This window comes from Elephantulus edwardii, unplaced genomic scaffold (assembly GCF_000299155.1).
Source record: "Elephantulus edwardii isolate Elephantulus edwardi_28Jun2011 unplaced genomic scaffold, EleEdw1.0 scaffold00044, whole genome shotgun sequence".
NCBI lineage: Eukaryota > Metazoa > Chordata > Mammalia > Macroscelidea > Macroscelididae > Elephantulus > Elephantulus edwardii.
The window spans coordinates 201,063-227,449 of record NW_006399794.1 but is presented as its reverse complement, the minus strand read 5'-3'; the positions used below and the strand labels follow the sequence as shown (position 1 = coordinate 227,449).

Here is a 26,387-nt window from a genome sequence, read left to right as displayed (position 1 = left end):
ATAGAATCCTTGCTGTCTTCCCATGATGACAGAGATTTATGGGGAAGGTTCCGCTTTCTAAAGCCTATTTATTTTAATGTGGCAGGGGAGGAATACTCTCAGCTCAGATCTTCTGTCCTAACTTGGCTTCTCTACTCTTCCTATACTCTGTCCATCGGCAATACCATCATCCATTCACTTAGCTCTAAATGACATTTATGTGCCAGTAACATGCACGCTTATATTTATAGCCTAGACTTCTCTTTTGAACTCTTGGTAAATAAATCAGCTTATTAAAGCTACCTGTTGACTTGATCAAGGGCATCTCAAATATGACACATGTACAAGTGACCCCTTGAGCTTCTCCTTGAACCTAAGTGACTGATACTAGAATCTTAGGAGCCACCTTTAGTCCCCATCTTCCCCTTTCTACTCCTCATCCAGTCTGTTAGGAATCCTGCCGCAGTGATGTGCACCCACAGAAGTTAATCTAAAATATGTGTATCCCTGTCCTCTTCTATGCTGTCACTGATCAGCCGTCACAGGCCTGGTCCTCATACCTTCACTCTTCTACACAGCAGACGGAATGAACTTTTGAAAGTCAAATCTATTTCTCAGTGCCCTAGTCAAAATCCTTTCATGTTTCCTGTTCCTCTTGAAGGAGAGTTTAGAATCCGGAGCACAAGTTGCACAGGGCTCTTTCTGCTGCCGAGTGCTGAGCCGAGTTTACCTTCTTTTGATCCCCAGCTCCCTTTCCACCCTAGGCTGCCCCACGTCCATTGAGCCTGCCCCACACCCATTGAGTCTGCCTCTATCTCCTTGTTCCCCCCACTCCTGACTCATTGTTAGAGTTTGGCATCCGTATCCCTCACTCCCTCAGGCTGCCTTTTATCTCTCTGCAGCACTCCACACATTTTGTTTCTAGCACTTTCTTACAGTTGTGGCTATCTAGTTATTTGTGATGATGTTAAAGTCTCCGTCCCCAGTAGGCAGTAAACTCCATGAGGTGTGGCTGATGTATTTCCCTCTCTGTTCCACTAGCCAACATAGACAGAACTCAGTGCTTGGGAAACATTCTGTAAGAGCTGGTTTGTGATGAAAGCCCAGAGTTCCTACATGCTTTTTGTATCTCAGATGGAAATCGTTCCTCTGTCTTGTCTTCTGTCTGTTGGATAACACTAAAGCTAGAGTAGGTGGAGTCATCTTCATTCCATTTCTTTCCCTTAAGTCCAGTATACATACGAAATCCTGGCAGTGCTATCTCAGACATTTCTCCTGTTTCCTTCCTTTGCCTTCTCTCCTCTTTTACTGAACGACTGTAGTTCACCCCTCACCAGATCTTATTATCGGTAGCCTCTTACCCATCCTTTCTACTCTGGCTTCAGCTCTCTTTGAGCTCACCCATGGTTCTGCTCCTGATGCAACCAGACAGTAATTTGACTTTGCTGTTTCTCACTTAAATGTCCTTGGAAGATCTCCATTTGCTATCTGAAAAAGCACCAGTACATTTGTTAGTGAATAACCCAGTGCCCTTGTAATCTGTCCTTCACCTGCCTTTCCAGCTCTACCACTCAACATCTTCCTTTTCCTTCCAGCCATATGGAGCTCTTTGCTGTTAACTGCATAGGCTACACGTCTGTGCTTTTGTCTTCTCAACCCTCCCGTGGACTTAGCCCTTAAATGCTGATTCTTCTTGATCTATTTCCTGTGTTGTTTCTCTGATGAACCTTTCAGTCTTCATGTAGATTTCTATAGTCCTTCTAGGTGTATAGAAGTATATACCTAGTGGTGTAGTAGTGTATTATATGCTGGGCTGTTCACCGACAGGTCAGTGGTTCAAATCCATTGACTCCTTTGCAGGAGAAATATAGATAGTCTCCTTCTATAAGGATGACAGCTTTGAGACCAATGGAGGGTTGCCATTACCTGACTCCAGGGCAGTGGGTTTGGTTTTGATTTTGGGCTGGTGTTTGTAATACCTTAGCTCTCCTGAGCACTTACGACATTGGCTCATAGTTAACGATTTTTCTGTTGTCTTCTCTCGTTAAGTGCTCACGTCTGGGGAGAGGCTTTCTTTTCTGTTTCTGTGACTCCCTGCCCATGCTGCAGCCTCCCATCAGCTTCCTGAGCCTCCATGCCCCAGAGCTGTCACTGACACTCATCATGGACTTTGCTTTCTAGCAGATCGAAAAAGCTTCTGCACAATCCACAGCACAGGCTATTTGAAAAGCTGGCCACCCACAAAGATGGGGCTAGATGAAGACAACGAGCCAGACAACGAAGGGTGTAACCTCAGCTGCCTTGTCGCGATCGGACGACTGCATTCTCACGTGGTTCCACAGCCAGTGAATGGGGAGATCAGGGTGAAATCTATGGAATACGTTTCTCGACATGCAATAGATGGGAAGTTTGTTTTTGTAGACCAGAGGTAAGAGGCTACTTATTACCTCTGAGCAGTAATAATAGAGGATTTTTAATACTGAGTAGAGCACAGGAGAATGGGCCATCTGGGTGGGTATGTTTGTGTGTGTGTGTGTGTGTGTGTGTGTGTGTGTGTGTGTGTTTAATACGTCAAGAACCAGGGAAGTGATTGGGTCTCTGCTAAAAAAACTGAGCTCCACTAGGATATCATCATAAATACAGGAATTTTTTTTCTGCCATTTTGTGGCAAACAGAAAAATAATTAGCCGAGCGTTTAATGTCCATGGTTAAAAGAAGAATAGTAGGCACAGCATTCTGTCTAAATCTAGAGTGTTGCAAGGCAGTTCCTCTAACGAGTTCTGGAATGTAGAGCATGGAAAAGATTATGTAGCTGGGTTGTCCAATACTGTAATTGTTGGCTATGATAGCCTGATAGGGCTACTTAAGTATAAACAAAAATGCCATTCCTGAGGTTTACTACTCAGGGGGCATTTATGGCTAGTAGTACCAGTGGAGAGCATTGCCATTATTGTGGAAAGCCCTCCTGGACATTGATCTATTCTCGTCCCCCTTCTCAAGTTAAGAGATGAGGAAGCTGAGGGCTGATCTCCTCCAGGATTCACAAATAATGAGCCGACTGTGCTAAAAACTCAGATTTTTTTTTTTTAAGTTCCAAAATTTTACCACAAAAAATATTTTTTACCACCCCCTTCCATCCTCTTTAAGAATATTCACAGGCCGTAATATCTCAGGCTGAGATAGCCCCTAAATGCTTTTCAGGATCCTGGAAACACTGGTGGTTGAGTATCCTGGTAGAAAGTAAGCATTAAAAAGAGAAGCTTTGCACAGGTGTTTAGATTTCTGGCACATTTTTATCTAACTACTATGTTGACCTTTAAAAAACATCTGACATTTGATTTCTTGTGTTAAGAGGCCATTTGAAAGGCTTTTATTTTCCCCTTGTTTCCGTTTCTATAACTGTGGTTAAATTGAGATGGCTATACAAAAAACTCATGTGAATGCTCTGAAAACCCTCTAATTTTTTTTAAACAGTGAGATGAGAACTTTGTTCTCATCAGCTGTATCCAGGCTCATCTGCCACAAAATTACTATTAATTATTTAACACCTTTTTCTTTTTTGAAAAAATCTCTTTTAGGGCAACAGCTATTTTGGCTTATTTACCACAAGAACTTCTAGGCACATCATGTTACGAATATTTTCACCAAGATGATATAGGCCATCTTGCTGAATGCCATAGGCAAGGTAAGCTGCTCTGTGGCTAAGCTCTAAGGAGGAAGCCTCACCCAGTTCTAGACCAGTCCACGTAAACTTCGGGGAAATCTGGCCTTAGCACTGTGGGAGTCAGCCAGCCCAGGACTCTCCAGAGCAACGTATCTGTAAAGAGAGGAAGCTGCTGTTTCTGATCATTATCTCATATAGAAGCCTCACCTCGGCCTGACAGTTTTTTGTATTGTAAAAAGAGCGAGGACCATGTGGGGACAGCCATATGTGACTTTACCAACTTCACAAAGGGAAATAACTGTTCCCATCAACAGCATCAGTAACAAAACCAATTACCATGAGGTCAGACATGGCCCCCACACTCCCACACCTCTTTCTGCTCATCTCAAGACCAATCTTACTGCTTTACTGAGTCAAAAATCCAAGACATTAGTTCACAGACCATAGGGAGCCATATTGCGAAAGCCAAAAGGTTATAATCCAGGTTAGTAACAGAATACAGTCAGGACAGCTTCCAAAATGTGCTCGCAGGCGCCTCAGCTTTGAGCCTTGGAGCTTTACGCCAGTGTTACAGAGTTCTCAGTCTTGCCTATATTGGCTCTTCCCCCCACTCCCTGGACCCCTCGGTCCTCCAGCAAACTTGGGCAAAAGGCTCTTAGCCCTGATCCACTGGCAAAGCAGCCAGGGTCCATTCTGTCTCACGTCAGGCCTCTGGTTCTCTGCTGTGGCTGCTGCTCCCGTAGGCCCTGGTCTGTCTGGCATAAGACTCTCTGGTCCTGAAGGACACATTATATTCTCTTGGCCCTTTTCTGCTGGCAGTGAGGTTTTGGGGTCCACTCAATTTAATGGTGAGACTCGCCAGTCTTCTTATGGACTGGTTAGACTCTCCAGTCCCCTCGTGGATAGGCTAATAGCCTATTCACATATTCCCTTCCACCTACAAGCATAGGGAAGTCGTTTTGGATAGTAAACCCTTAACCCTATATATGTATAGACCAGAGCAGCTTCTGGAAGGCTTCTCGTGCTCTGAAGATCTAACTGGACTCTGGAAAGGTTTATTAGGGTCCAAACAGATCTCTATTCCATAAACACTTGCACTGTCTCCTGTATCTGTCCCCTTCTTGACTGATGGATGACATGGCCACATAGGCAGCCTCACGAAAGAGGAATCATCATCGGCCTCTTCCTTAAATTCATCTTCACCAGGATCCTAGTTATCAGCTCACCTCACACATCCGTTTCCAAGAACTCTCCTTCTTGGCACCTCCACTACTGTGATACTGGTTCAGGTCCTTTGCTCACCTGGATCCTTATAGACAATGTTACAAATGTGAAGATTTTCTGTGCTGTTCTGGGGCATGGAGAGATAGTTAAACAGGGTTATTTTGATGTCCATGTCAAAAAGGGAACTAGTTAAGTTTAGCCCAACCTCTCTGGTCCTTCTCTCAGTCCATCTTCCACGGCTGTCCATCTTTTTATTCTCCTACAGAGCCAACAATGCCACGGTCCTTCTTAAAAACCTCTTACTTGTAGATTTAAGCCCACGCACCTTTCACAAGCATTTGAAACCCTCCGCCTTTTAGTCCAGCCCACCTCCTCCCTTTCCCTCCCATGCTTACTGCTGGAAGCTTCCTGTATCAGCTGTGCTGTCCATCTTGCCATCTCCTCCCACCGGGCCCAGACACTCGCAGCACTGCTGGGTGCTTCCCTCCCTCCCTCCCTTCCTCCTTTCCTTGGCAAACTTGGTTCATCCTGCAAGAATTTGATTGCCTCTCCCTAGGCTTGGAAGCAGGATTGGCATGCCTTTGGAAAGTCTATGAACATTAGAGAACCAACAATAGTTACAGAGCAGTGTTCAGATCTTTTGTTCATAGGATTGCTATGATCCGTACTTGGCTTGACAGCATTTAACAACAACAGCAACTCTCCAGAATCTTCTCCCACTCTGCTCTTGGAGACCAAGAGCCACACCTCCTCTCCTCCCCAGTCTTCAGTGCCTGGCACATGTAAGGTGTTCATAACATGTCTGGTACATGAAAGAATGGTATTTGACTAGGCGAGTGACCTTTATGGGTCCTGTGTCCATCAAGGCTATACTAAGAAAAAGAGCACAGCCCTTTGAACCATGCCTCTCATTTGCTGGATGTTCTAGCCCGTTCCAGTGAGCTTTAACGGATAGAGCTAGTTATTTCTGGAATCCTTAGTCTCTGTAAAATAGTAACGGACTCACAAATTAATAGACAATTTCAGAGTTAGACCACCAGTGGCTAACTGTCCCCTGAGGTGTTGACTTGACTCCCTTGGCTTATCAAAAAGTGCTGGCATGGGAATTTGGACGCCCTTAGTATTTGGTGTTGGACGTCTTGCCTTTTACATTGGTCTGAGAAAACAACAACATTCATGATTTCTTTGCATTTTCAGTTTTACAGACGAGAGAAAAGATAACAACTAATTGTTATAAGTTTAAAATCAAAGATGGTTCTTTCATCACATTACGGAGTCGCTGGTTCAGTTTCATGAACCCTTGGACCAAGGAAGTAGAATACATTGTCTCCACCAACACTGTTGTTTTGTAAGTGTTTTTCCTCTATCAGAAGGTCCTTTGCTTTAAAAGAAAGATGTCGTGGGCTCCTTACTATGGGGAAGGAGTGCAGGCAACAGCCAGTTATCACGTTCTTTAATGCCACCTTGTTAATACCATCCTGTGAAGCCTGAGGATTGGCCAAGGACCGGCTTCAGTACTTACACTAATGCGGGTGGGAAGTGCTCCACGAAACAGCAACGTTTCCTTCCAGAGAAGGCAGGCAGCCTTGGGATTTTGCAAGCTCTGTACACGGAGCATCCACTTTGTGCTGCTCTGGAGGGAGCGGTGGCAGCCCAGGAACGGCTCACATGGGCATGAGCTCAGCCTGGCCTTGGCTGCGGATGCCCATGAGGCTGGTGGCATGGGCACAGGCAGCTGGAATGCTGCCTCAAAGGCAGTCACATGCTAGGCGCACTGGAGAAGGGAAGGCGCCTCCCCTGGCCAGTCTTGCAGCCACATCTCCTCCTGCGTGGTGTGCAAACCCCTCCCTCTGGTTAAAGCTGAGCTAGAGCCTGGGGGTGGGTGTGCTGCAGGTTGGTGAGAGAGCAGGTGCTGTGGCAGTAGCAGTGGGCTGCTGCAGTCCAACCTGGACTGGACCGCTCCCGACATGAAGTAGCAAGGCCCAGGCAGGCAGTGAGGCCACAGGCCGGGATGCTGTCCATCGTGTTACCAAACAGCGAGGAGACCTGTTCAGCTACTCAGACAGACCCTTTGTTTTCTGGCCTGTCCAGGTCCTGAGTGGACACTGGACGTGTGGGCCAAAGGTGCAAGGTGCTCAGTTCTGAGCAGGCCTGACTCACGTTTCTTTATTGCTGGGATGTTCACAGAGCCAACGTCCTGGAAGGCGGGGACCCAACCTTCCCACAGCTCACAGCGTCCCCCCACAGCATGGACAGCATGCTGCCCTCTGGAGAAGGTAACTATGCACTGGCGGGTGCTGGGCTGGCCCACTGACCTACTTGTGGCCACATACCCTCCCCCGAGTGTTGGAGGCCCCTTGAGGCCATTTGTCATGGAACAAGGGAGACCTTGAGGCAGTCCTGTGCTGACCCACCCATGACTATTGATGATGCTGTTGTCATCTCACTTTCTCTGTTGGGCCTGGAAAACTGGGAACTCATTTTTTTGCCTTTCCTGGGACTACTAGATCCTGGAAGCCTTTGCAATCCCGAAGTCTCCCTCTGATGCTGTACTCCGTGCTGCACATTGTGCTCCTTGGTGACTGTCAGTGGCTCCTGTGGTTGGGAGGAAGGTGTTTGTTGGTGCTGGGGGCTGTGCTGTGGCCAGCAGGACCCCTGCTGTCTGCACCCTACTCGTTCTTGCTTGGGGATACACCTGCTTGCAGGGCTCAAGACCTGACCTCAGCCGTGATGATCACACAGCCACGTCCCCAGTCCAGTGTCCCCTGAGCTCCAGATCTATCTTTGCAGCCTCCTTCTGGGCAGAGCCACCTGGAGTTTCAGTGTCTCTGAGACTAACCCCCTGTGCTTCCCTGGCTGGTTGGTTGTTTGGGCCAGAAACTCCAACTCCTACCTCTCCTCCTAAACATGCAGTCCTGCCCCTTTCTTAAATGCCTCCATCACTGCTACTGCCACTTCGCCCTCCTCACTCCTGCCTGCGTGGTTGCAGAGAATGTCCTCATACTAGTTACACTGCCCTCACCCCCTGCCCGCCTCTACAGTTAGTTCCATCATAGAGTGGACTTCTTAACAACTAGGAGTCTTGGCTGTGGAAAGTCCTTGCATACTCCTCACCTCCTAGACACTCTTCTGTCCAGACTCCTCAGTATGGCATCTGTTCCTTCATGATCAGATGAGTGGCCATCTCTCCAGTTTCATCAGTCATTGCAAATTCACTGGAGTCGTGTCCCAAGTTTTGGCCTGCCTCAGTACGTTCGCACTTGCTGGCCACTGAGTCTGGAATCGCTCTCCCCTTATTACCTCTCTTTCAAGCTCGTGTATACTCCTCCCTCAAGCTTCAGTTCAGGAAATCCATTCCTGGATGAATTAGGTGCCTCACGCTGACCTGTCAAGTTCACCACACGTGGCTGTAGCTGTTGTTCATCCTGGACATTTCCCCAATTAGACTGTGAGCTCCTTGAGGGCAGGGATGCTAGTTCTCTGTGACTCTGGTGTCACGGTCAGTCATGCGCAACATTGGTACTCAGTAACGTTCTTTGAATGTTTAGGATCAGATGCTTCATGTCAGCACGTTGGTGTCTTATCCTGGAATGAAATGTGTGCCTTTCCATGTTGGAATGCTTTCTACCCCTACTTCCTGGCACACTGTAGCTCAATGCACAACTTTGAAGTTGAACTTCAAGTAGATCATGGCATGAACTGGCTTTAAGTTTACATTTATTAGCATTTCTTCATAAACTTCTCATTCTTTCTTACTCTCGGATTCTCTGTCGTAGGTGGCCCAAAGAGGACCCAACCCACTGTTCCAGGGATCCCAGGAGGAACCAGGGCTGGGGCAGGAAAAATAGGTCGAATGATTGCTGAGGAAATCATGGAAATCCACAGGTACGTAACACCTCCTGCTTTACTCCCTTCAACTAGCCTAGTAGTGCTCTTCCTGAGATAGATTCACTTTCCAGGGACTATTTTTCAGTGGAGACATTTTTGGTGTCGCAGATGGGTGGGAAAGTAATGCTAAACGGTGAATGGCTAGGGACCAGGGACACGGCCCAACCTCCTGGAGCTCACTGGGCAGCATTTGCAGTAGAGAATTAGCTGGCCAACATGTCAGTAGTGCCAATCTTGAGAAACCAAAGAGGAAAAATAAAAAAGTAGCCAGAGTTTTCTTCCTACCCTGTACATCCTTTCCTCTGTGTGTGATGTCTGAAGCTCCCCAGTGAGGTGGGTGTATACCAGCATTTAGAGGTATAAACGCTAACTCTAGTCATCTGAGGCTTAACAGAAAGTCAGGTTGGTAATAGAAACGAAGTAGATCAGCAGCTGAGGGATGTAGTATCTTAAGAGAAACTTTTTTCCCATATGAAAGATTGGAACCAGACCCACTTAAGTTTGAATCCAGAGCTTGTCTCTCTGGCTGAGTGTGACTGAGTCAATGTCTTGGTTTCTATTGGCTTAAACCGTAAAAGGGAGGTGGTATCTCTCTCCCAAAGCATCTTCAATGTTTGTGTTAGGATTGGGAGAGGTCTTATGCCTACCCAGAGCATGTCATAGTGCATGTTCAAATTACGAGACTGCCTAGAGCCTTTAGAAGAAGTCAGTGGGAAGAAAGCCAGTACTACATGTCTTTCTAAGTTTGGAGAATACAAAATTTAACGGAGCTTGATCATAGAAAAGACTTCTCGTTGGCCCGTTTGCCATGTGGCAGGTAGTGGTTCTGTGCCCAGGGCTATCTCAGTTCTTTCCTCACCCCACAGCATTGATTGCCCTGGCCCTGTGGTAGGAAGGAAATGTGGGGAGGAGTATGCAGTGATAATCAGGTTCTGAGCAGTCACTGTCTGCTTTGTACATTGCCTGAGGCCCACCCACTGGCCCTGAGTCACTGTCAACTCACACTGATAGTCTGGCAGGTTTCGGAGAGACTAACCTTTACAGGAGGTGATTACCCATCTTTGTCCCTCAGAGTGACTTGTGGATTCAAACCATTAACCTTTTGGTTAGTGGCCTGGTCCATTATACACTACACTGAAGTCTATTCCTTCACGATCATAGAAAAGGAGATTACAGGGCATGAAGCAAACAAGAGTTTGAGCTCAATCTTAATGGGCAGGTCAGGTTTGCAGGACAGGTGGGCAAACCCTCCCTCAAAGCCAGGCAGCCACTGAGTGGGCCCATGGGCCACAAGTTTAGGGCCAATGAGCAGGCCTTCTAGCTGGGCAGCTGCTTTGTAGCAAAGAGACGCAGAGCTACAATGACAGAATGCTGAGACCTCTAAAAAATTATTCTGAGTAGTTTGTACAGAAGGAAAACTACAGAACTCTATTCACAGTAGGCTGCTGAGATGGTGTTCAAAGTGCCATGCTAAGCATTATAGAAGATGGGCATGCTGGTTAACCCAGGAATGCGGTCCAGCCTCCGGTGATGATGCAGTCCTAAAGAGGAATCAGTAATCTCTGGATTGATTGGATATTCATGTTAAAATGTGAGGAATGAGATGATGATTCCAGGATAAGGAACCTGAGAATGCTCACAGATGTAGGGAAAAGTAGGAGAAAGTCAACAGTTTTTACATAAGCAATTAATTGCCATTTTGTTAAGACTGCCTAGTTCTGTGGCCTTGAGAGAAAGCTTGTTTTCTGGCAAATAAATACACAGAATTAGGCAGAACAGACCAAGAATCAAAAAAGACTGGGTGACTCAAAAGCTTTAGTCGTCCACATAGGAGCCGAGAGCCTGGCAGACACACAGCTGCTGCCATTTCATCATAAACCCTGGGTGTGCCAAGTCGTGGCTTCCTTTCCTGAAGGCCTTTGAGCCTGAGAAACATTTTTATGGATTTACATTCTAATTTTATTAGAATTTTAAATGTTGTTGAGTCAAAGCCAACTGATAGCTGACCCTCCAGTGGTTTCTCAGAGGCAGTGGGAGTTGACTTCCCATCCTTCTCCTGTAAAGCAGCTGGTGGATTCTATCCACATACCTTTGCAAAGGCAGCACAATTCCCTACCACTAAGCCATTAGAGTTCCCCAAGTCAGAGCTTATCTATATACCCACTATTCTGGGAGATTTGCTGCACCTGCTTTCTGTTTCCTGCTGCCTTATTGACTGCATGAGCTTACAGCGCTGTGTTCTAGGTCTGACTGCACTTGGCCTTGGAGCACCGCATTTTCCAAGAGGAATAAATACAGTGTTTCCTTAAACAGCAAAAGTACAGAAAAAGATAAGCTATTTCCTGTGGATTTAAGTTCATGTTTTCAAGGGTTGAGGTTCCCCTCCAACCTTGAAACTGAGGTTGCTTGCTGAAGTGAGGAGGACTTGAAGCACTTGCTGCAGAATATGACTCCAGCCTTCAATATGGATTGCATTTAAGTATTAAGACAAAAATTCTCACCACTGAACCGATAAGCAACATCATGACAGATGGAGACAAGGTTCACATTGCCAATGATTTCATCTTACTGGGATCCATAATCAATAGCCTTGGTTCCAGCAGTCAGGAGATTAGACTTCATTGGGCAAGTCTGCTGTCGGGGACCTCTCCAAAACATTGAGGAGCAGTGATGCCAATCTGAAGCCTAAAGTGTGCCTGATTTAGGGCCTGATCTTTTCCATCACTTTCTATGCACCTTAGAGCTGAACACTGAATTAATGCCTTTGAGCTGTGGTGTTGGACAAGAATACTGAATATCCCATGGACTGCCAAAAGAACAAATTCATCTGTCTTGGAGAAATGCAGCCAAAATGCTTCCTGAAGGCAAGATGACAAAACTTCATCTCACACATTTTTAGACATTCTGTTAGGCAAAGCTATTCCTTGGAAATGGGCATCATGCTTGGAAAATTAGGGGGTCAGTAAAAAAGAGGAAGACCTTCAATGAAATGGACTGACACAATGACTGTAGCAGTGAGCTTAACTGTGTCAGAGCTGATGAAGATGGCACAGGATAGGACAGGGTTCAGATCTATTGTTTATAGTGTCGCTGTGTCATACTAGGCTAAAAGGTGCCTAAGAACAACATATAAGGAAATAGATCTCTGGCCACTTGCTTGAAATTGACCCACCTGAAATGCAAGCATTATTATTGCAGGGCTTTATAAGTGAGATGCATCATTTCAGGATCTGCATTCTCTATCAGGGGCCTGTGAGTTAAATGCACCTTGCCATCTGTTTTCATAAATAAAGTTTTATTGGTACATATACACACACCCATGAAGATTATCCAAAAACAACTGGAAGAGAACTGCCTGAAGTGCAGGCTGGATTTAGAAGAGGCCATGGCACAAGGGATATTACAGCTAATGTCAGATGGACCTTGACTGAAAGCAGAGAGTACCAGAGGAGTATCTATCAGTATTTCATTGACTGTGCAAAGGCATTTGACTGTGTGGATCACAACAAACGGTAGCTGAGTCTGAGAAGAATAGGAATCCCAGAACACTTGATTGGGCTTATGCAAAACTTATACTTGGACCAGGAGGCAGTCGTCAGAACAGGGCTTATGCAAAACTTATACTTGGACCAGGAGGCAGTCGTCAGAACAGGGCTTATGCAAAACTTATACTTGGACCAGGAGGCAGTCGTCAGAACAGGGCTTATGCAAAACTTATACTTGGACCAGGAGGCAGTCGTCAGAACAGAGCAAGGAAACACTGTGTGGTTCAAAATTGGGAAAGGTATGCATCAAGGGATGTGCCCTGTCTCCTTTTCAATCTATATGTGGAACAGATTATCTGGGAGGCAGGAATCTATGAGAAGTGTGGCATCAGGATTGGAGGAAGATTCATCAACAATCTGTGTTATGCAGATGACACAACCCTGCTTGCTGAAACTAAGGAGGACCTGAAGCACAGAAGGTCAAGGACTGCAGCCTTCGATATGGATTGCCGCTCACTATCAAAAAACCAAAGATTCTCAGCTCTGGGCCAATTGGCAGCATCATGACGGATGATGAAGAGATTGAGATTGTTGATAGCTTCAGTTTGCTTGGCTCTATAATCCACAGTCTTGGTACCAGCAGCCAGGAAATTAAAAGACAAAATGCATTGTTAAAGTCTGCTGTCAGAGACCTCTCCAAGGTCCTGAGCAGCAACAATGTCAGTCTGGAGACTAAGGTGCACCTGATATAAGCCATGGTCTTTACAATTACTTACTCTGCATCAGAGAGCTGCACAATGAGTAGGGATGATAGAGGAGTTGATGCCTTTGAGTTGTAGTGCTGAAGAAGAGTATTGAATATACCATGGACTGCTAGAACAAACAGGTTTGTCCTGGAGAGGGTGAGATCAGGCTACTTCTTAGAGGCAAGAATTCTGAAGGTCCATGTGACATACTTTGGACATGTTGCAAGGCGGGATCAGTCCTTGAAGAGGGACGTCATGCTTGGCAGGGTGGAGGGACAGCACAGAAGAGGAAGACCCTCGATGAGATGGATTGATTCCATCACTGGGGTAATGGGGATAGGCATGTCAGAGACAGTAAGATAGGCAAAGAATAGAGCAGGGTTTAGGGCTATTGTACATAGGGTCACTATGAGTTACAAGCAACTCGACAGCACATAACAACGACAACCCCCGCCCCCCCATTTATTTGTATTACCTGACTGCTTTCAAACTACAGTGGCAGAGCTGGGTAGTTATAACAGGCTGTATGATTCACAAAGACTAATTGGCTTTCTTCAGAAAAAGTTGCCAACATTTGTCCTAGATCTTCTTACTACTATCCTTCAATTCCAATAAAAAGGCTCTGGAACTCACTCTACTATTTCCTGACAGGATAAGAGGCTCCTCACCTTCTAGCTGTGGCTCCAGCCCATTGAACATCACAAGTACACCTCCCCCTGATGCCTCTTCACCAGGAGGCAAGAAGGTAAGCTCATGTCTCTTAGACTAAGGCCCCTGTTAACACAGAATCTCTTACCCAATGAGGGAGGAGTATATAATTACAACTGTGATCAAACCCTAGGAAAGATAAAAAGATCTTCTGCTTCTGCTAAAACAAATTGGGCCCTATTTTCTCCTTGAAGTGAGTCTGGGTCCAACGCATACTGGTGAAATGAGGGAAGCATGCTGACATCCACAGAGGCCTTAGTTCCTGTGAGCGGGGCAAGGCAGGAGATGCTCTGAAGAGAGGACCTGGTAGTTCGTTCCATTGAGGGACTAATTCAAGAGCTCCCAGGAGGGAAGAATTTATGAGTACTTCATACAGAAAAGTATCTCATTCCGTGCCAGCAATTTTCAAGGGAGACAATATTCTTAATGGCTGGGGCAGGCAGTAGAAACAGCATTGCCACTAGCATTAAGTCAGGCCATGCTTTTCCAGCTGCAGAATACAAGGGGATTTGCTGCCCCGGTTTCCTGCGATGAGATGGCATTGGCCAAAAGTAGGTTATGAATTGTCGGCCCTCATGAGAAGCTGGCTAGAAGACTAGACTATAAATAAGCTTAGAAACAATGTTAAGTTTTCATCTTTGCCAAGAATGTACAACCCAAGGCTCATGTTAATTATAAATTTTAAGTCTATTTTTAGTGCCCCACTTTAATATAGGTTAACCAAAGGGCCAGCATCTTTGCATAGGAAGCCATTCTCCTTCGTTTTCCAAAATGTAGAGACTCTTAGTGATTTAGATAGATGGGAAATCTAGGGCACAAACTGTGTCAGAACAAATGCAGGGCAGAGGCTTTCAAGCCTGGGCTCCTCAGAGACTCAAGTTACCAGGAGCTGTGGTCCTGTGACGTGGACAAGCACAAGAACACTTGATGACAGGAAAAGGGTAAGGTCGACTGCTGCTTTGACCAGGGCAGCTTTGCTTTGTATATGAATCTTCTGCAAAAGGTTATATTTGAAAAAGTTTTGCCCCTGTAACTTCCCTGAAAGTTTGAAAGTCAATAAACTGCTTAACAACATTGTCAAAATAAAAGACCTGGGTTCATAGCCCAGCTTTGCCATGTGCTAGGTATGTGTAATTTTGTATAATTTTGAAGCCTTCGTTTTTTTTAAAGGAGCTTAGTTGGTAAGGGGTTGTGCTACCAATCCAAAGGCAAGACAGTTCAAATCCACCATCTGCTCCATGGAAGAATGATGGGAAGTCTCCTGTGGTGTGATTTACAGCCTTTGAAAACCCACTGGAAGGTCAACTATGAGTTGGTTCCAGCTCGACAACGAGTCTGAGGGTTTTCAGTTTCCTGTATGATAGGCTAACCGTCAAGATATTGATGTAAATGAAGATTAAATGACTATTATATGTAGAAGCACCTAGCCTTTCATAACAATGTTATTTGATGAAGTTGGAACCAGGCATCCCTAGCCACTACTTGCAGGCTGTGCTTTTAGCTCTATTCTCCTATTGGATCCTCTTAGACCTTTCCTTCGATATTAAGGTGGGCTCCCCTTTTCCACTTAACTCAGTCCTCAGACCCTTCTTGACATCAGGTTTAACTAGGACTCCTACTACAGGTAGACCACAATACACAACAGGGTTCCATGCTGACAAATTGAATTTAAGTTGGTTCTGACTTATGTTGCATAACTTCGATAAATCTTATCTTTGAACATCTGCAAGTGAACATCTAAGCATGATAACATCAGCAAATTACATGCTACAGTGTTGTAATATGCATTATTAATAACAAGATAAAAAAAAAAACCCAAACCACACACCCCACACACACATCAAGCAGCTGTATGGCTCATCGTAACTCAGAATACATTGTAAATCAGGGACTACTTGTATTATTTTGAAAGGTATCACTCCAAAAGAGAACTTAAATCTTCCTCTAGGAATTTTCTTGTACATTCTCTTATCCTTAAAAATTTCTAGGTGGCGCATTCCCGCGCTACCCACACAAGGGTCCATACGGCGTTATCCTGGTTCCCATCGTAACTTGAGGGGGCAACTTCCACATGTCCAGACCCCTTGATGTCCTAAAGATGAAGGAGAAGGATGTCCTCAAATTCCTTGCAGCAGGAATGCATTTGGGTGGTACCAACTTTGACTTCCAAATGGAACAGGTCATTTACAAAAGGAAAACTGATGGCATCTACATCATAAATCTAAAGAGAACCTGGGAGAAGCTTCTCTAGACTGCACATGCCATTGTCGCCATCGAAAATCCAGCTGATGTCAGTGTCATATCCTCCAGAAATACTGGCCAGAGAGCTGCTACTGGGGCCACTCCTATTGCTGGGCACTTCACTCCTGGAACCTTCACTAACCAGATCGAAGGAGCCTGCCGGGAGCCTCGTCTTCTGGTTGTTACTGATCCTGGGCTGACAGAAGAATCTTTTGTTAACTTGCCCTGTGTAAAACAGATTCTCCTCCGTGCTACGTAGACACTGCTATCCCATGCAACAAGGGAGCTCACTCCATGGGTCTGATGTGGTGGATGCTGGCCCGGGAAGTCCTGTGCATGTGTGGCACAATCTCCTGGGAACACCCGTGGGAGGTCATACTTGATCTGTACAGAGATCTGGAAGAGATTCAAAAAGAACAACAGGCTGCGGCTGAAAACGCTGTGACCATGGAGGAGTTTCAGGGAGAAAGGACAGCCCCTGCTTCTGAATTCACTGCTGCTCAGGCTGGGGTTGTGGGCTGGTCCGAAGGTGTCCAGGTGCTCAGTGGCGATTCAGCAGTTCCCTACTGAAGACCGGAGCACTCAGCCCGCAACTGAAGACTGGCCTGCAGCCCCCCACTGCTCAGGCCACTGAGTGGGTCAGAATCATCACCAAGTGGTCTTAAACTGTCTTTTAAAAAATGGAAATAAAGTTGACGAAAAATAAAAGTTTCATTATTACAGGTGTCAAAATCTAGACTCCCAAATGTTAAGTGATTATGCCCAGAATTTGTTAATAAATGTAAGAAGCAAACTATAATCCATTCTCTTCTAATTATTTTCATGTCAACAACAGTCTTACAAAAGTTTTAAGTATTTTTGTTTGATGCATTTATAAAGAGGTTTTTTAGTTTATTTTTATCTTTTCCTCAGGCTTATGAAAATGGGTATGGGGCTGCATGTATCCTCTTGTGAGTTTTCAGCAGCAGGACTTATTTCAGAAAGCAGTCTGAACAAGGAGTTCACTATGATAGCAAAATGAAATGGTGCACCAGACTCACTGGAGGAGAGGCAGGCCCGTGCTCTTCACTCTTTCTCAGTCACTTTCTAATTTGGCAGGCCCAAAAATGAGCCGTGTAGCCTTTCAGATATTTCAGTCAAGATCAAGCTAACAGGGGAGACCAGGTGAGTCGGAACATCCAGAAGTACCAAGGCAGATTCAGATAAAACTGTGGTTCTCAACCTGTAGGTTCATGGTCTACTAGGTAGACCCTCATACTCTCACAGGGGGGCCTGTAAAGTCAAAACCATTTTAATGCCATATAGCGTTTCCTCCCATGTGTTGATATGTGGACAATAATGAAAAGGAAAATGCTGGGTAAAATTTCTGGTGCTTTAGCATAAATGAAGGCTGTACTACTGATCAATGTACTATTCACACACACAAAAGTTAAACCAATTTCACTGCAGAATACTCTTAACAAAAGCAGTGAAAAATCGTAACTTTAATCTTTGTGTACATTATCTTTTTCATATTCTCTGTAGCAAAATGAGAAATGTGCATGAAGCCAAACTGTTGGCTAACGTGTGAAAAAAACTCCTTCAGTTGTTTAACTTGTGGCTTGAACTGCTGCTCTTCTCATGAGACATTTTTACTATGGCAAACCATAGTTGTTTAGAATTGGGTGATTCAGCATATGTACATTTTCTTGAAAAAGAATTATAGGAACCTGTGGCTTCAAGGAAAAGAAGTGATAGTATTTGTTTGCCAGTAATAAAAATGTTCATTTTCAAGCAAAAATTAGAATGTTAGAACAATCATAACTGCCACTGTGAGCTAAAGTCTCAACAAAAACAATCCTTTGATGTTGTATTAACAAAACGTGTCTCCATCTGGAAGATCTCTTGATGCAGTGAACCAGAATTTTTCAAATGACCAATGCAAGATATTTCCAAATCATGAAAGGGCAAAAGAAATGCCAAGATATGCCAATGATTTTATTTGACAGAAGATCATTTAAGAAACTATTACTGGTTAAATTTTGATGTAAATATCAGAGTTATGTTTTTAAAAAAGTTATAAAGATAGACCCCTTTTCCAAATAATTATCTGTGGGAGGCCGGATATACTTCAACCGGAACAATGGATCACAACAGACTGAATTCAGAAGTAACTATGAAAATTCAGCTGTTCTATTAAGCCAGACATCAACTGCAAAAATGCAAAACAATGAAACTCTTTCCTAATTTGTTTTAGAAAGTTATTTTTCATTAAAATGCTTTTTGTTATCATGGAAATATATTTTTAAGATTTTTTCATTTCAGTATACTAAATAATAATAAATATAACCTTAGGAATTTTTAATCTTGTAAAGGAGGAGCAAGGGTGGAGTCTGAGAGAACTGCAGAGATAAAGTTGTAATGCCACCTACTGGCATGCCTGGAAGCCACATCTCTCCTGAAATCTAGAATCACAACACATCCTAATACTTGATATTCTTGAAGTAGACTGAAGAAGGAAGTGGAGGGAGGAGGGTGAGCCAAGGAGAAAGGGGTAGGGTGATAAAGGGATATTTTAAGACAGTATTTAAGAGATGGTTGGGCTCTAGGGTTATTTTATTTTAGAGGAACATTGTTCTAAGTGGGACAACACTCTGTCAGTTTGGTGTACTGAGGTAATCTGGGTTTGCTGTGAAGCTGAACCTTGTGCCATTGAGGAGTTAAATGCCCTAACAGCTGCCCATGGTGGACAGTGTTTGATGGAGCTCCCAGTTTAAGACAGGTTTGGAAGCAGGAGTGGCATCACTTCCTAAACCACAAACCTCTGGAAACTCTGTGAATGACAATAGTTATATAAAGGTTTCAGGCCTTTTGTTCATTAGGTCACTATGAGTTGTGCAGTCAACAAGAAGTTTTACAGTTCTGCTTTGGATCAAGGGCCTATGTAAGAAAAGCCACACGCTACTGTGATATACGTGATGATAAGAGATTTACTTGTTATTCTCAATTTGTGACGACGTTTATTAACAACCTCACTTACTGTTTCTTCAACATCTGTTGTTGTTGAGATGTTTTACTTCCCTGCAAGGCTACTGAAGTTTAGTTCTTAGACTTACAAAATCAAGTGTGCAGCACAATCTCGGGTAAATGAATGGTCTCTGGATTTCATTCAGCTTTTAAGTTCCTTGTGTGGGATGAACTGAATGAAGAATAGTTTGAGGGTGAAATTTTGTTTGTTTGGGGTTTTTTTTTTTGCACTGGCCATCCAAACATTCCCTTGTTTGAAACCATCCAATCTTCTAATCTGAAACCATTTGACATTTTCCTCCCACTTCCTCTTTCCCACATGCTTTACTTTCTTGGTGACATTGTACATGTTACTTATTAAAGATATAATAGTATGAAAGGAAAACTTCAAACCTCTCCCCTTTTGTTTGTAGATTTTAAACGGAGGGACTCCAGACATTCCTTCCAGTGGCCTACTACCAGGGCAGGCTCAGGAGAACCCAGGTTATCCATATTCTGATAGTTCTTCTATTCTTGGTAAGTGGCATCATCATTCATTTCACTGCAGCAAGCTTGCAAAACATTGGGCATGAAGTTAGCTTTAAGAACTGAATTGTATAAGAAAACTAATTCTAATTACATTTGATAAGAGCAAAGACCAGAACATTTATTTAAATCTCTGCTTAATGGCTGAGTTTTTGGTGGGGATCCACATTTGTCCTACGGCCTCACAAGGTGGATACGAGCAGCCTAGACAGGCTTTCTAGGGAGCGCAGCTGAAGCCTCAGAGGTAAGGCCTAGAAGACGCATTAAGCATTCCAGTGTTCAAAGTCATCTCATGATGAACATTGCTTCATCCCACCCAAAGCACTTTTTCCTTTCTTGGCTTTCTAAATTCTTTTTTCCTTATCGCTCTTTCATATTTATCTTTCCATCTGGAATCTACTCCCCTTAGAACATTAAATAAACTCAGGGCAAACAGTTTTACTAGTTACTGATTTTCAAATACAATGTTCTTATTTGTTAACACTAGTTTGTTCCTCTGAAAAATGTCGATATTGAGCGAAAATATGGCAATATAGGCCTAAGAAGCATCTCCTCTCACCTTACTGTTAAATGTAATATCTTCCTAAAAAATTTGCTTACAAATTGCCTAATTAAGCTTAGCATGCTTTGGTATTTCTGGCCACTGATCACTCTTAATTTCTTCCCCAGGCGAGAACCCCCACATAGGAATCGACATGATAGATAATGACCAAGGCTCAAGTAGTCCTAGCAATGACGAAGCGGCAATGGCTGTCATCATGAGCCTTTTGGAAGCTGACGCTGGACTGGGTGGTCCTGTTGACTTTAGCGACTTGCCATGGCCATTGTAAACACTACATGTTGCTTTGGCGACAGCTACAGTATCAAAGTGCATTACTGGTGGAGTTTTACAGTCTGTGAAGCTTAATGGATAAGAAGAGAACAGCTTTTATGTGCTGTCTTCATAAAAGCCATCTCAGAGCCATTGATACAAGTCAATCTTTTTATGTGTAACTTCAGACAAAGTGGAACTAAGCCTGCTTCAGTGTGTCCTCATCATTGATTATTGGGCTAGCTGTGGATAGCTTGCATTAATTGTATATTTTGGATTCTGTTTGTGTTGAATTTTTTAATCATTGTGCACAGAAGCATCATTGGTAGCTTTTATATGCAAATGGTCATTTCAGATGTATGGTGTTTTTACACTACAAAGAAGTCCCCCATGTGGATATTTCTTATACTAATTGTATCATAAAGCTGTTTATTCTTCCTTGTAAGAATCCTTTACTATAAATATGAGTTAAAGTATAATGTATTAGACAGTTACATATTTTTAATAAATGTTTCCCTTGTTCTATAAATACCGTTCACATTGCAGATAATTAGGGAAAAAATCCTACATGCTCAGGGCTATACCATCCCTTCTCCACAGGAGGTGTTAACAGTCATGCCAGAAACATTTGCAGTGCCTTGCTTGCCATGGTAACAATTCTGAGATTTGTCTAACCCTATGCTACTGTCTTAGCTGTATTGTTAAACTTTCAATTTTAATTTATGCAAGAGAAAGAGATGTTAGTACTTAAAGACGAATGTTAAATCTTCTGAAACTTAAGTTTAAGTTTAGATACAACAGTGGCATGTCCACCACCCCTGCTAGCAGTTGCATGGCTCTAAAGTGATGCTAGTCCTCAAGCACCTAAATATTTTTTATTCCTTTTTGAAAAGGGCCACAGAAGATTAAAAATAGCTTTATTTGAATAATTTGCTAAGAACACTCACTCACTGAGTGACAATCGACTCATAGCTGACCCTCCCGTGGGTTTTTCAGAAGCCGTAAATCACACAGGAGATTGCCTATCTTTCTCCAGAGCAGCTAGTGGGTTTGAACCATGTGCTTTCATGTTGGCAGTGCAACTCCTTACCACAAGGCCACCAGAGCTCCCTATCAGGTTAGATTAGAAGATGCTTTTCTCACCTTTAATAGTTTTGCATAGAGTATATTTTAAAATTAGAATTAGTACAGAATCTAAGTGCCACATCACACACCAAACTAGAACTCCTTGAATTGGTACTTGATTTCTATTCATGCTTACACCAGTAGAACAGGAAACAAGCCAATTATGAGGCTAAAAAAGGTAGTTATAAAGTTGATCAGAAACATTAAAACAATGGAATTTTATTTTGATGAAAAACTTGAGTTTACAATCATTTAGTAAATGAAGAGCAAACACTTCATTTTCCTATCCCATAACTCTTAAGAAAAAAACACATTAGTAAATAAATATCTGTGAACAGTTTACGGGTAAGGCAGACTGGATAATAAACCACCTCTAATGTTCACACCCCCTCCACTGACTCACTCTAAACGGGTGAAAACAGCACCGGAGATACCTGAACTGATACGATATGGGCAAGGAATCTCATCCTAATCATTCAGATAAGCTCAATGACAAAACACCCAGTTTGTGCTCATGAGTGGGCAGCAAACTATACACATCTTACTGGAGGGATACTCTGATAGAAGCACTTATTTAAGTTATACTGTGCAACATAACTATAAAAATGGCTTGAACAGCTCCATTTAACCACCATTTATAAAGTGCAACTAAATATTTTGCATTTTATTTGGGGTATTACCAATATTAATCTAGACTGAAGGTACCCCAGCTGCCAATTTCCACCACTTCTGAAAAGATCTAGATGTGTGAAAAAGGACTGTCTCCATACAAAGAACCAATTTCACAAACCTACTGGTAAACAAATACATTTATATAACTGGAACCTCAGGATGCTAGAGTTGTACTCATTTTAAAAAACCATTCAGCTACCTTTGGTCTTTAAAAATAGCCTACACTGCAATATCCTATACATTGTTATGTGCATCTCACAATGAAGAAGAGTGGCCTTGCAGTGCAGTATGAGTAGTACAACATCACTGTGAAGAGTAGCATGCTATGGTTTCACGTAACAGCAGCATCACAGCATTGGATTCTGTCCATCAGGATCGAGGTCATTGTTGCCAGAAGGGGGCTGAATAGGGAGAATATCCAGCTCATCCACTTGTGGAGTGGGATGCATGACAACTAGCTGGTCCTGGGGAATGTCAGCTGCAGCGGCTGCAAGGTTGGTAATAGATTTACTTTTTACACATTGAAAGTCTACATGCCGACTTTTTCCTTCTTCCTTTTCCCAAGACATTCGAATAAAAGGTCTTTGGACATAGTTGTAAATCACTTCTGGACGGCCTCCAGGCCTTTTCTTTACTTTTTCTTTGTAGGTAGGATATCCTGGGGACAGAGAAAGTTTTTAAAACTAGGATACACACACACAAATGCACATTTTTCACTCAATTTAGCCTAAAGAGTGCTTTTCCATTTTAGACCTTAAATCATTTGATCAAGGAGATAAAACTAATATTTCATCTACTGCCATCAACTGCTACCTCATGTCTGTCAGTTTTTCATACTATAATGTCATAAGAGTTGTTATGATGCTGGAAACTATACCATCAATATTTCAAATACCAGTAGGATCACCCACAGTGGCTACTAGGACAGATCAGAAAGAAGGACCTGCTTCAGAAAAAAATGAACAGTAGCAGAACATTGAGAAAATGAGAAACAGAAAAGAGGAGTTCCTCCAGCTGAAAGCTCTCAAAATACAACTATGTCTTCCTCAAAAAAGGAGCTGACGTTAATGATGTAGATGGCATAAAGCTTTCAGAACCTTCAAATGCTGATCTAGTTTATCTCAAAATGAGAAAACTCAAATGGATCCTCATCACCTGAGTTGGAACTGACATAGCTGAGCCTGTAGTGGGTTTTTTGAAGCTATAAACCGCACAGGAGGAGAATGCCCATCTTCCACTCTGAGTCACTGAGGGATTGGAATCATCAGAGAGTTGTGCCCTTCGGGTTAGTAGCATAGTTCCCGGTGCACTAGGCTATTCTAATTGCTTACAATATGCACAATAATCAGAATGTAAACATATGAGATATGGATCTAGGAAAATTTGTCAGAAAAAAACAGAATGCTTGAAGGTCAATATACTAGGCATCACTGACTAAAATATGCTGGTCCTGGCCATTTTCATTCAAGAAAACCCTAGTGTCTATCATAGAAATGAAAAATTTAAATTAATTGTCATCGGATTTATTGTAAAAAATAATATACCAAGATCTGTCCTAAAGTATAATGCTGCTAACTGACAGATAATACTGGTTAAAATAATAATATTCACTGTGAAGAAAAAATAACTATTATTCAAGCTTAAACACTAACAATGGCAAAAATAAATTTAATATTTGTATAAGCTTTTGCAACCTTAACTTAAGCATAGATTAAAAATGGACTGATAATTTTCTAATTACTAGAACATTCAAGTTGGGGAGGGAAGAAGGATCAGTTGCAAAATATGGCCTTGGTAGTAAAAACTACACTGGGCCTCACATAATAGAATTTTGCAAGATCAGTACTGATCTATTCATTAGATATACTTCTGTCAACAGTATAAATGGTAACCATATGTCTAGATTTTTCCAGATGGAATACATGGGACTCAAACTGACTACATCTGTGGAGAAGCTCAGTATCAGTGAGAATAAGGTCAGGGGTGACTACAGAGTACACCATAAATTGCTTACATGCAAATTCAGGTTGAAGCTGAAGAAAATCAAAACAAGAACTAAAGATAAATTGTGGGATAACATGAAGGACATCATTCATGAAGAAAGTTAAGTTGGAATACCAAGCAAACATAAAGAACAATAATATGCCCATAAAACATAACATTAAAAAAAAAAACAACTGGAAGATATAATGCCAAGTGAAAGAACTTAGGAACATAATGATAAATATATTTCCCCACTCTTACAATATAAGAATGTGGAGACCAAATCTCCACATCCACTGGTAAGGAAGGTTAAGGTGAGATGAGACAACACTGATTATGATGTAAAGACCACAGCACAATAAAAGTTACAAGTATGAGCCCATATGGCATATATGGATGGGTATGGGCAAATAGTATATGAGTAGAGATAGATGCAAAACAACCTATCGGTACATGTAAATATAACTATGGGTATAAGGAAATACATGTATTCATTAAAGACAAACATAAGCAAATACCTTCCAACATAGGCTTTCTAGGTTTGAAACATGACCATAGCCTCACGTGCCAACTCAGTTAGTTGACATACCATCATTCCCAAAGATCATGATAGGCTTATCGACTGCCTTATAACCTTGGGAATAGTGATCTAAGACACAATTACAGTCTTTTCTCACCAGGAGCAAAACAGGAAAATGATGACCAAAAGCTCAGAGAACAAACAAGTCTACATAAGCAACAATCTCATCTATACTAAGACCCAAACAACTAGATGGTGTGTAATTTACTGACTGGGGTCAAAAGAGTTACTTCCAAATAGAAAGGCAAAGAAATAAGAAATAGAACTCATTTTGTTATTAAAAAACAAAGTTGAAAAGTAGGGAACAGACGACCCTTCAGATTACTGCCCTTAGAAACTCTTTAAACCAGAACTGAGGCTATCTGCTGAGATTACCTTTTAGCAAGATAGGAGAGTGGCACACAAATATAAAAGAGACTGCCCTTTAGACTGGTGCCTACTTAAGAAGCAACAGTATGAAACTAAAAGGTCAACAATTTTTCAAAAGCAAGGGAACTCTTGGTGGCCTACTGGCAAGAAGCTGCACTGCAATACCAAAGGCTCATGGTTCAAATCCACCAGATGCTCCACTGGAGATGGAGGGGCAATTTCCTCCTGTGCCAGTCAGATCTGATTCAACAATACACAACAAGAAAAAAAATCTTAAAAAGAAAATAGCAAAGATGAGACAATAAAAGGGTAGGAAAACTAGAGCATTGGAAACGGAACTAATAAACCATAAAATTATAAATACTTTAGGATTATCACTGTAAAGAATAATGAAGCATGAGGCTACTGAGATGTTTTTGAAAGTGGATTGACTTCAGCTAAATAAGCCTGTTGCTAGCTTCCAGATTCATTCAATAAATGATGGTTTAAGAGTTGTTGTGATCAAATAATTATACCAGGATGCTACCTTAAAGAGACTCAAATATGTCAGAAATGATGATAGTGGCACAGGATAGGTCAGGGTTCAGATCTGTTGTCTCTATGATTCATACTTAACAGCATCTAACAAGAACAACAACAACCTTAAAGGGGGATCTCTGGTTGCTTAGTGATCAGAAACTGTGCTGCTAACACAAAGGTACGCAGTTCAAACCCACCAGCTGCTCCACGGGAAAAAGATGAGCAATCTTCTCTCATACAATTTACTGCCTCCAAAAATCCACTGGAGGGTGAGTCAATTTCAACTCAATGACACACAACAACAACCTTAAAGAAGATAAAAGTCTATCATACGTGATAAAATTGTTCATAAAGTCAAATATGACTAATACAGCTAAGGGATACACATAACAGAAGGTGTTAAGGTAATGGTAGAAACATAACTAATTTATAGGAGGAATGAGATTCCAATGGGCTATAAGAGTGGAAAAAAAATTCTTGGCTATCTTACTTGTTCTTAGAACAAGGCTAGGATGTAGAGAAAGAGAAGAGGGAAAGACAGGTAGAGAGACTATTACTTAAAGGAGAGAATGGCATAAGGCAAGCTCCAGGGGCAGGAACACATAAGGTATGGTGTGTGTAAAAAGACTCCAAGAGAAGAATGATTGGAGAAAAACGTCCACAAGGAAGAACAGTGGGAGGGAACATTAGACTCAGGCCAGAGAAAGCTTGAATAAATTATACTCTATTGGCACCAGCAGCCAGGAAATAAAAAAAACGTACTGCGATGGGAAAGTCTGCTGTTAGGGACCTCTCTAAAGTACTCAAGAGCAACGGTGTCTCTCTGGAGACTAAGGTCTGCCTGATACAGGCCATGGTTTTT

At 42.7% G+C, this 26,387-nt stretch overlaps 2 protein-coding genes across 7 annotated transcripts in view; one reads left to right on the top strand and one right to left on the bottom strand.

Moving 5' to 3' along the window:
- The window catches only part of ARNTL (aryl hydrocarbon receptor nuclear translocator-like), a 136,440-nt gene extending 115,634 nt beyond the window's left edge, over positions 1–20,806 (top strand). For 3 of the 5 annotated variants that reach the window (XM_006885400.1, XM_006885403.1, XM_006885402.1), the window contains 8 exons: positions 2,161–2,407; positions 3,558–3,664; positions 6,065–6,215; positions 7,055–7,143; positions 8,644–8,752; positions 13,638–13,731; positions 19,355–19,457; positions 20,136–20,806. In XM_006885400.1, coding sequence (XP_006885462.1) covers positions 2,161–2,407; positions 3,558–3,664; positions 6,065–6,215; positions 7,055–7,143; positions 8,644–8,752; positions 13,638–13,731; positions 19,355–19,457; positions 20,136–20,296 — 1,061 coding nt within the window. In that variant the 3' untranslated portion in view covers positions 20,297–20,806. The remainder of the gene's footprint in view (positions 1–2,160; positions 2,408–3,557; positions 3,665–6,064; positions 6,216–7,054; positions 7,144–8,643; positions 8,753–13,637; positions 13,732–19,354; positions 19,458–20,135) is intronic. The other 2 variants (XM_006885401.1, XM_006885404.1) reach the window with 1 other exon arrangement.
- A 790-nt stretch (positions 20,807–21,596) lies between these two features.
- Positions 21,597–26,387, bottom strand: part of BTBD10 (BTB (POZ) domain containing 10) — a 63,183-nt gene continuing 58,392 nt past the window's right edge. For both annotated transcript variants that reach the window (XM_006885399.1, XM_006885398.1), the window contains exon 8: positions 21,597–22,732. In XM_006885399.1, coding sequence (XP_006885461.1) covers positions 22,422–22,732 — 311 coding nt within the window. In that variant the 3' untranslated portion in view covers positions 21,597–22,421. The remainder of the gene's footprint in view (positions 22,733–26,387) is intronic.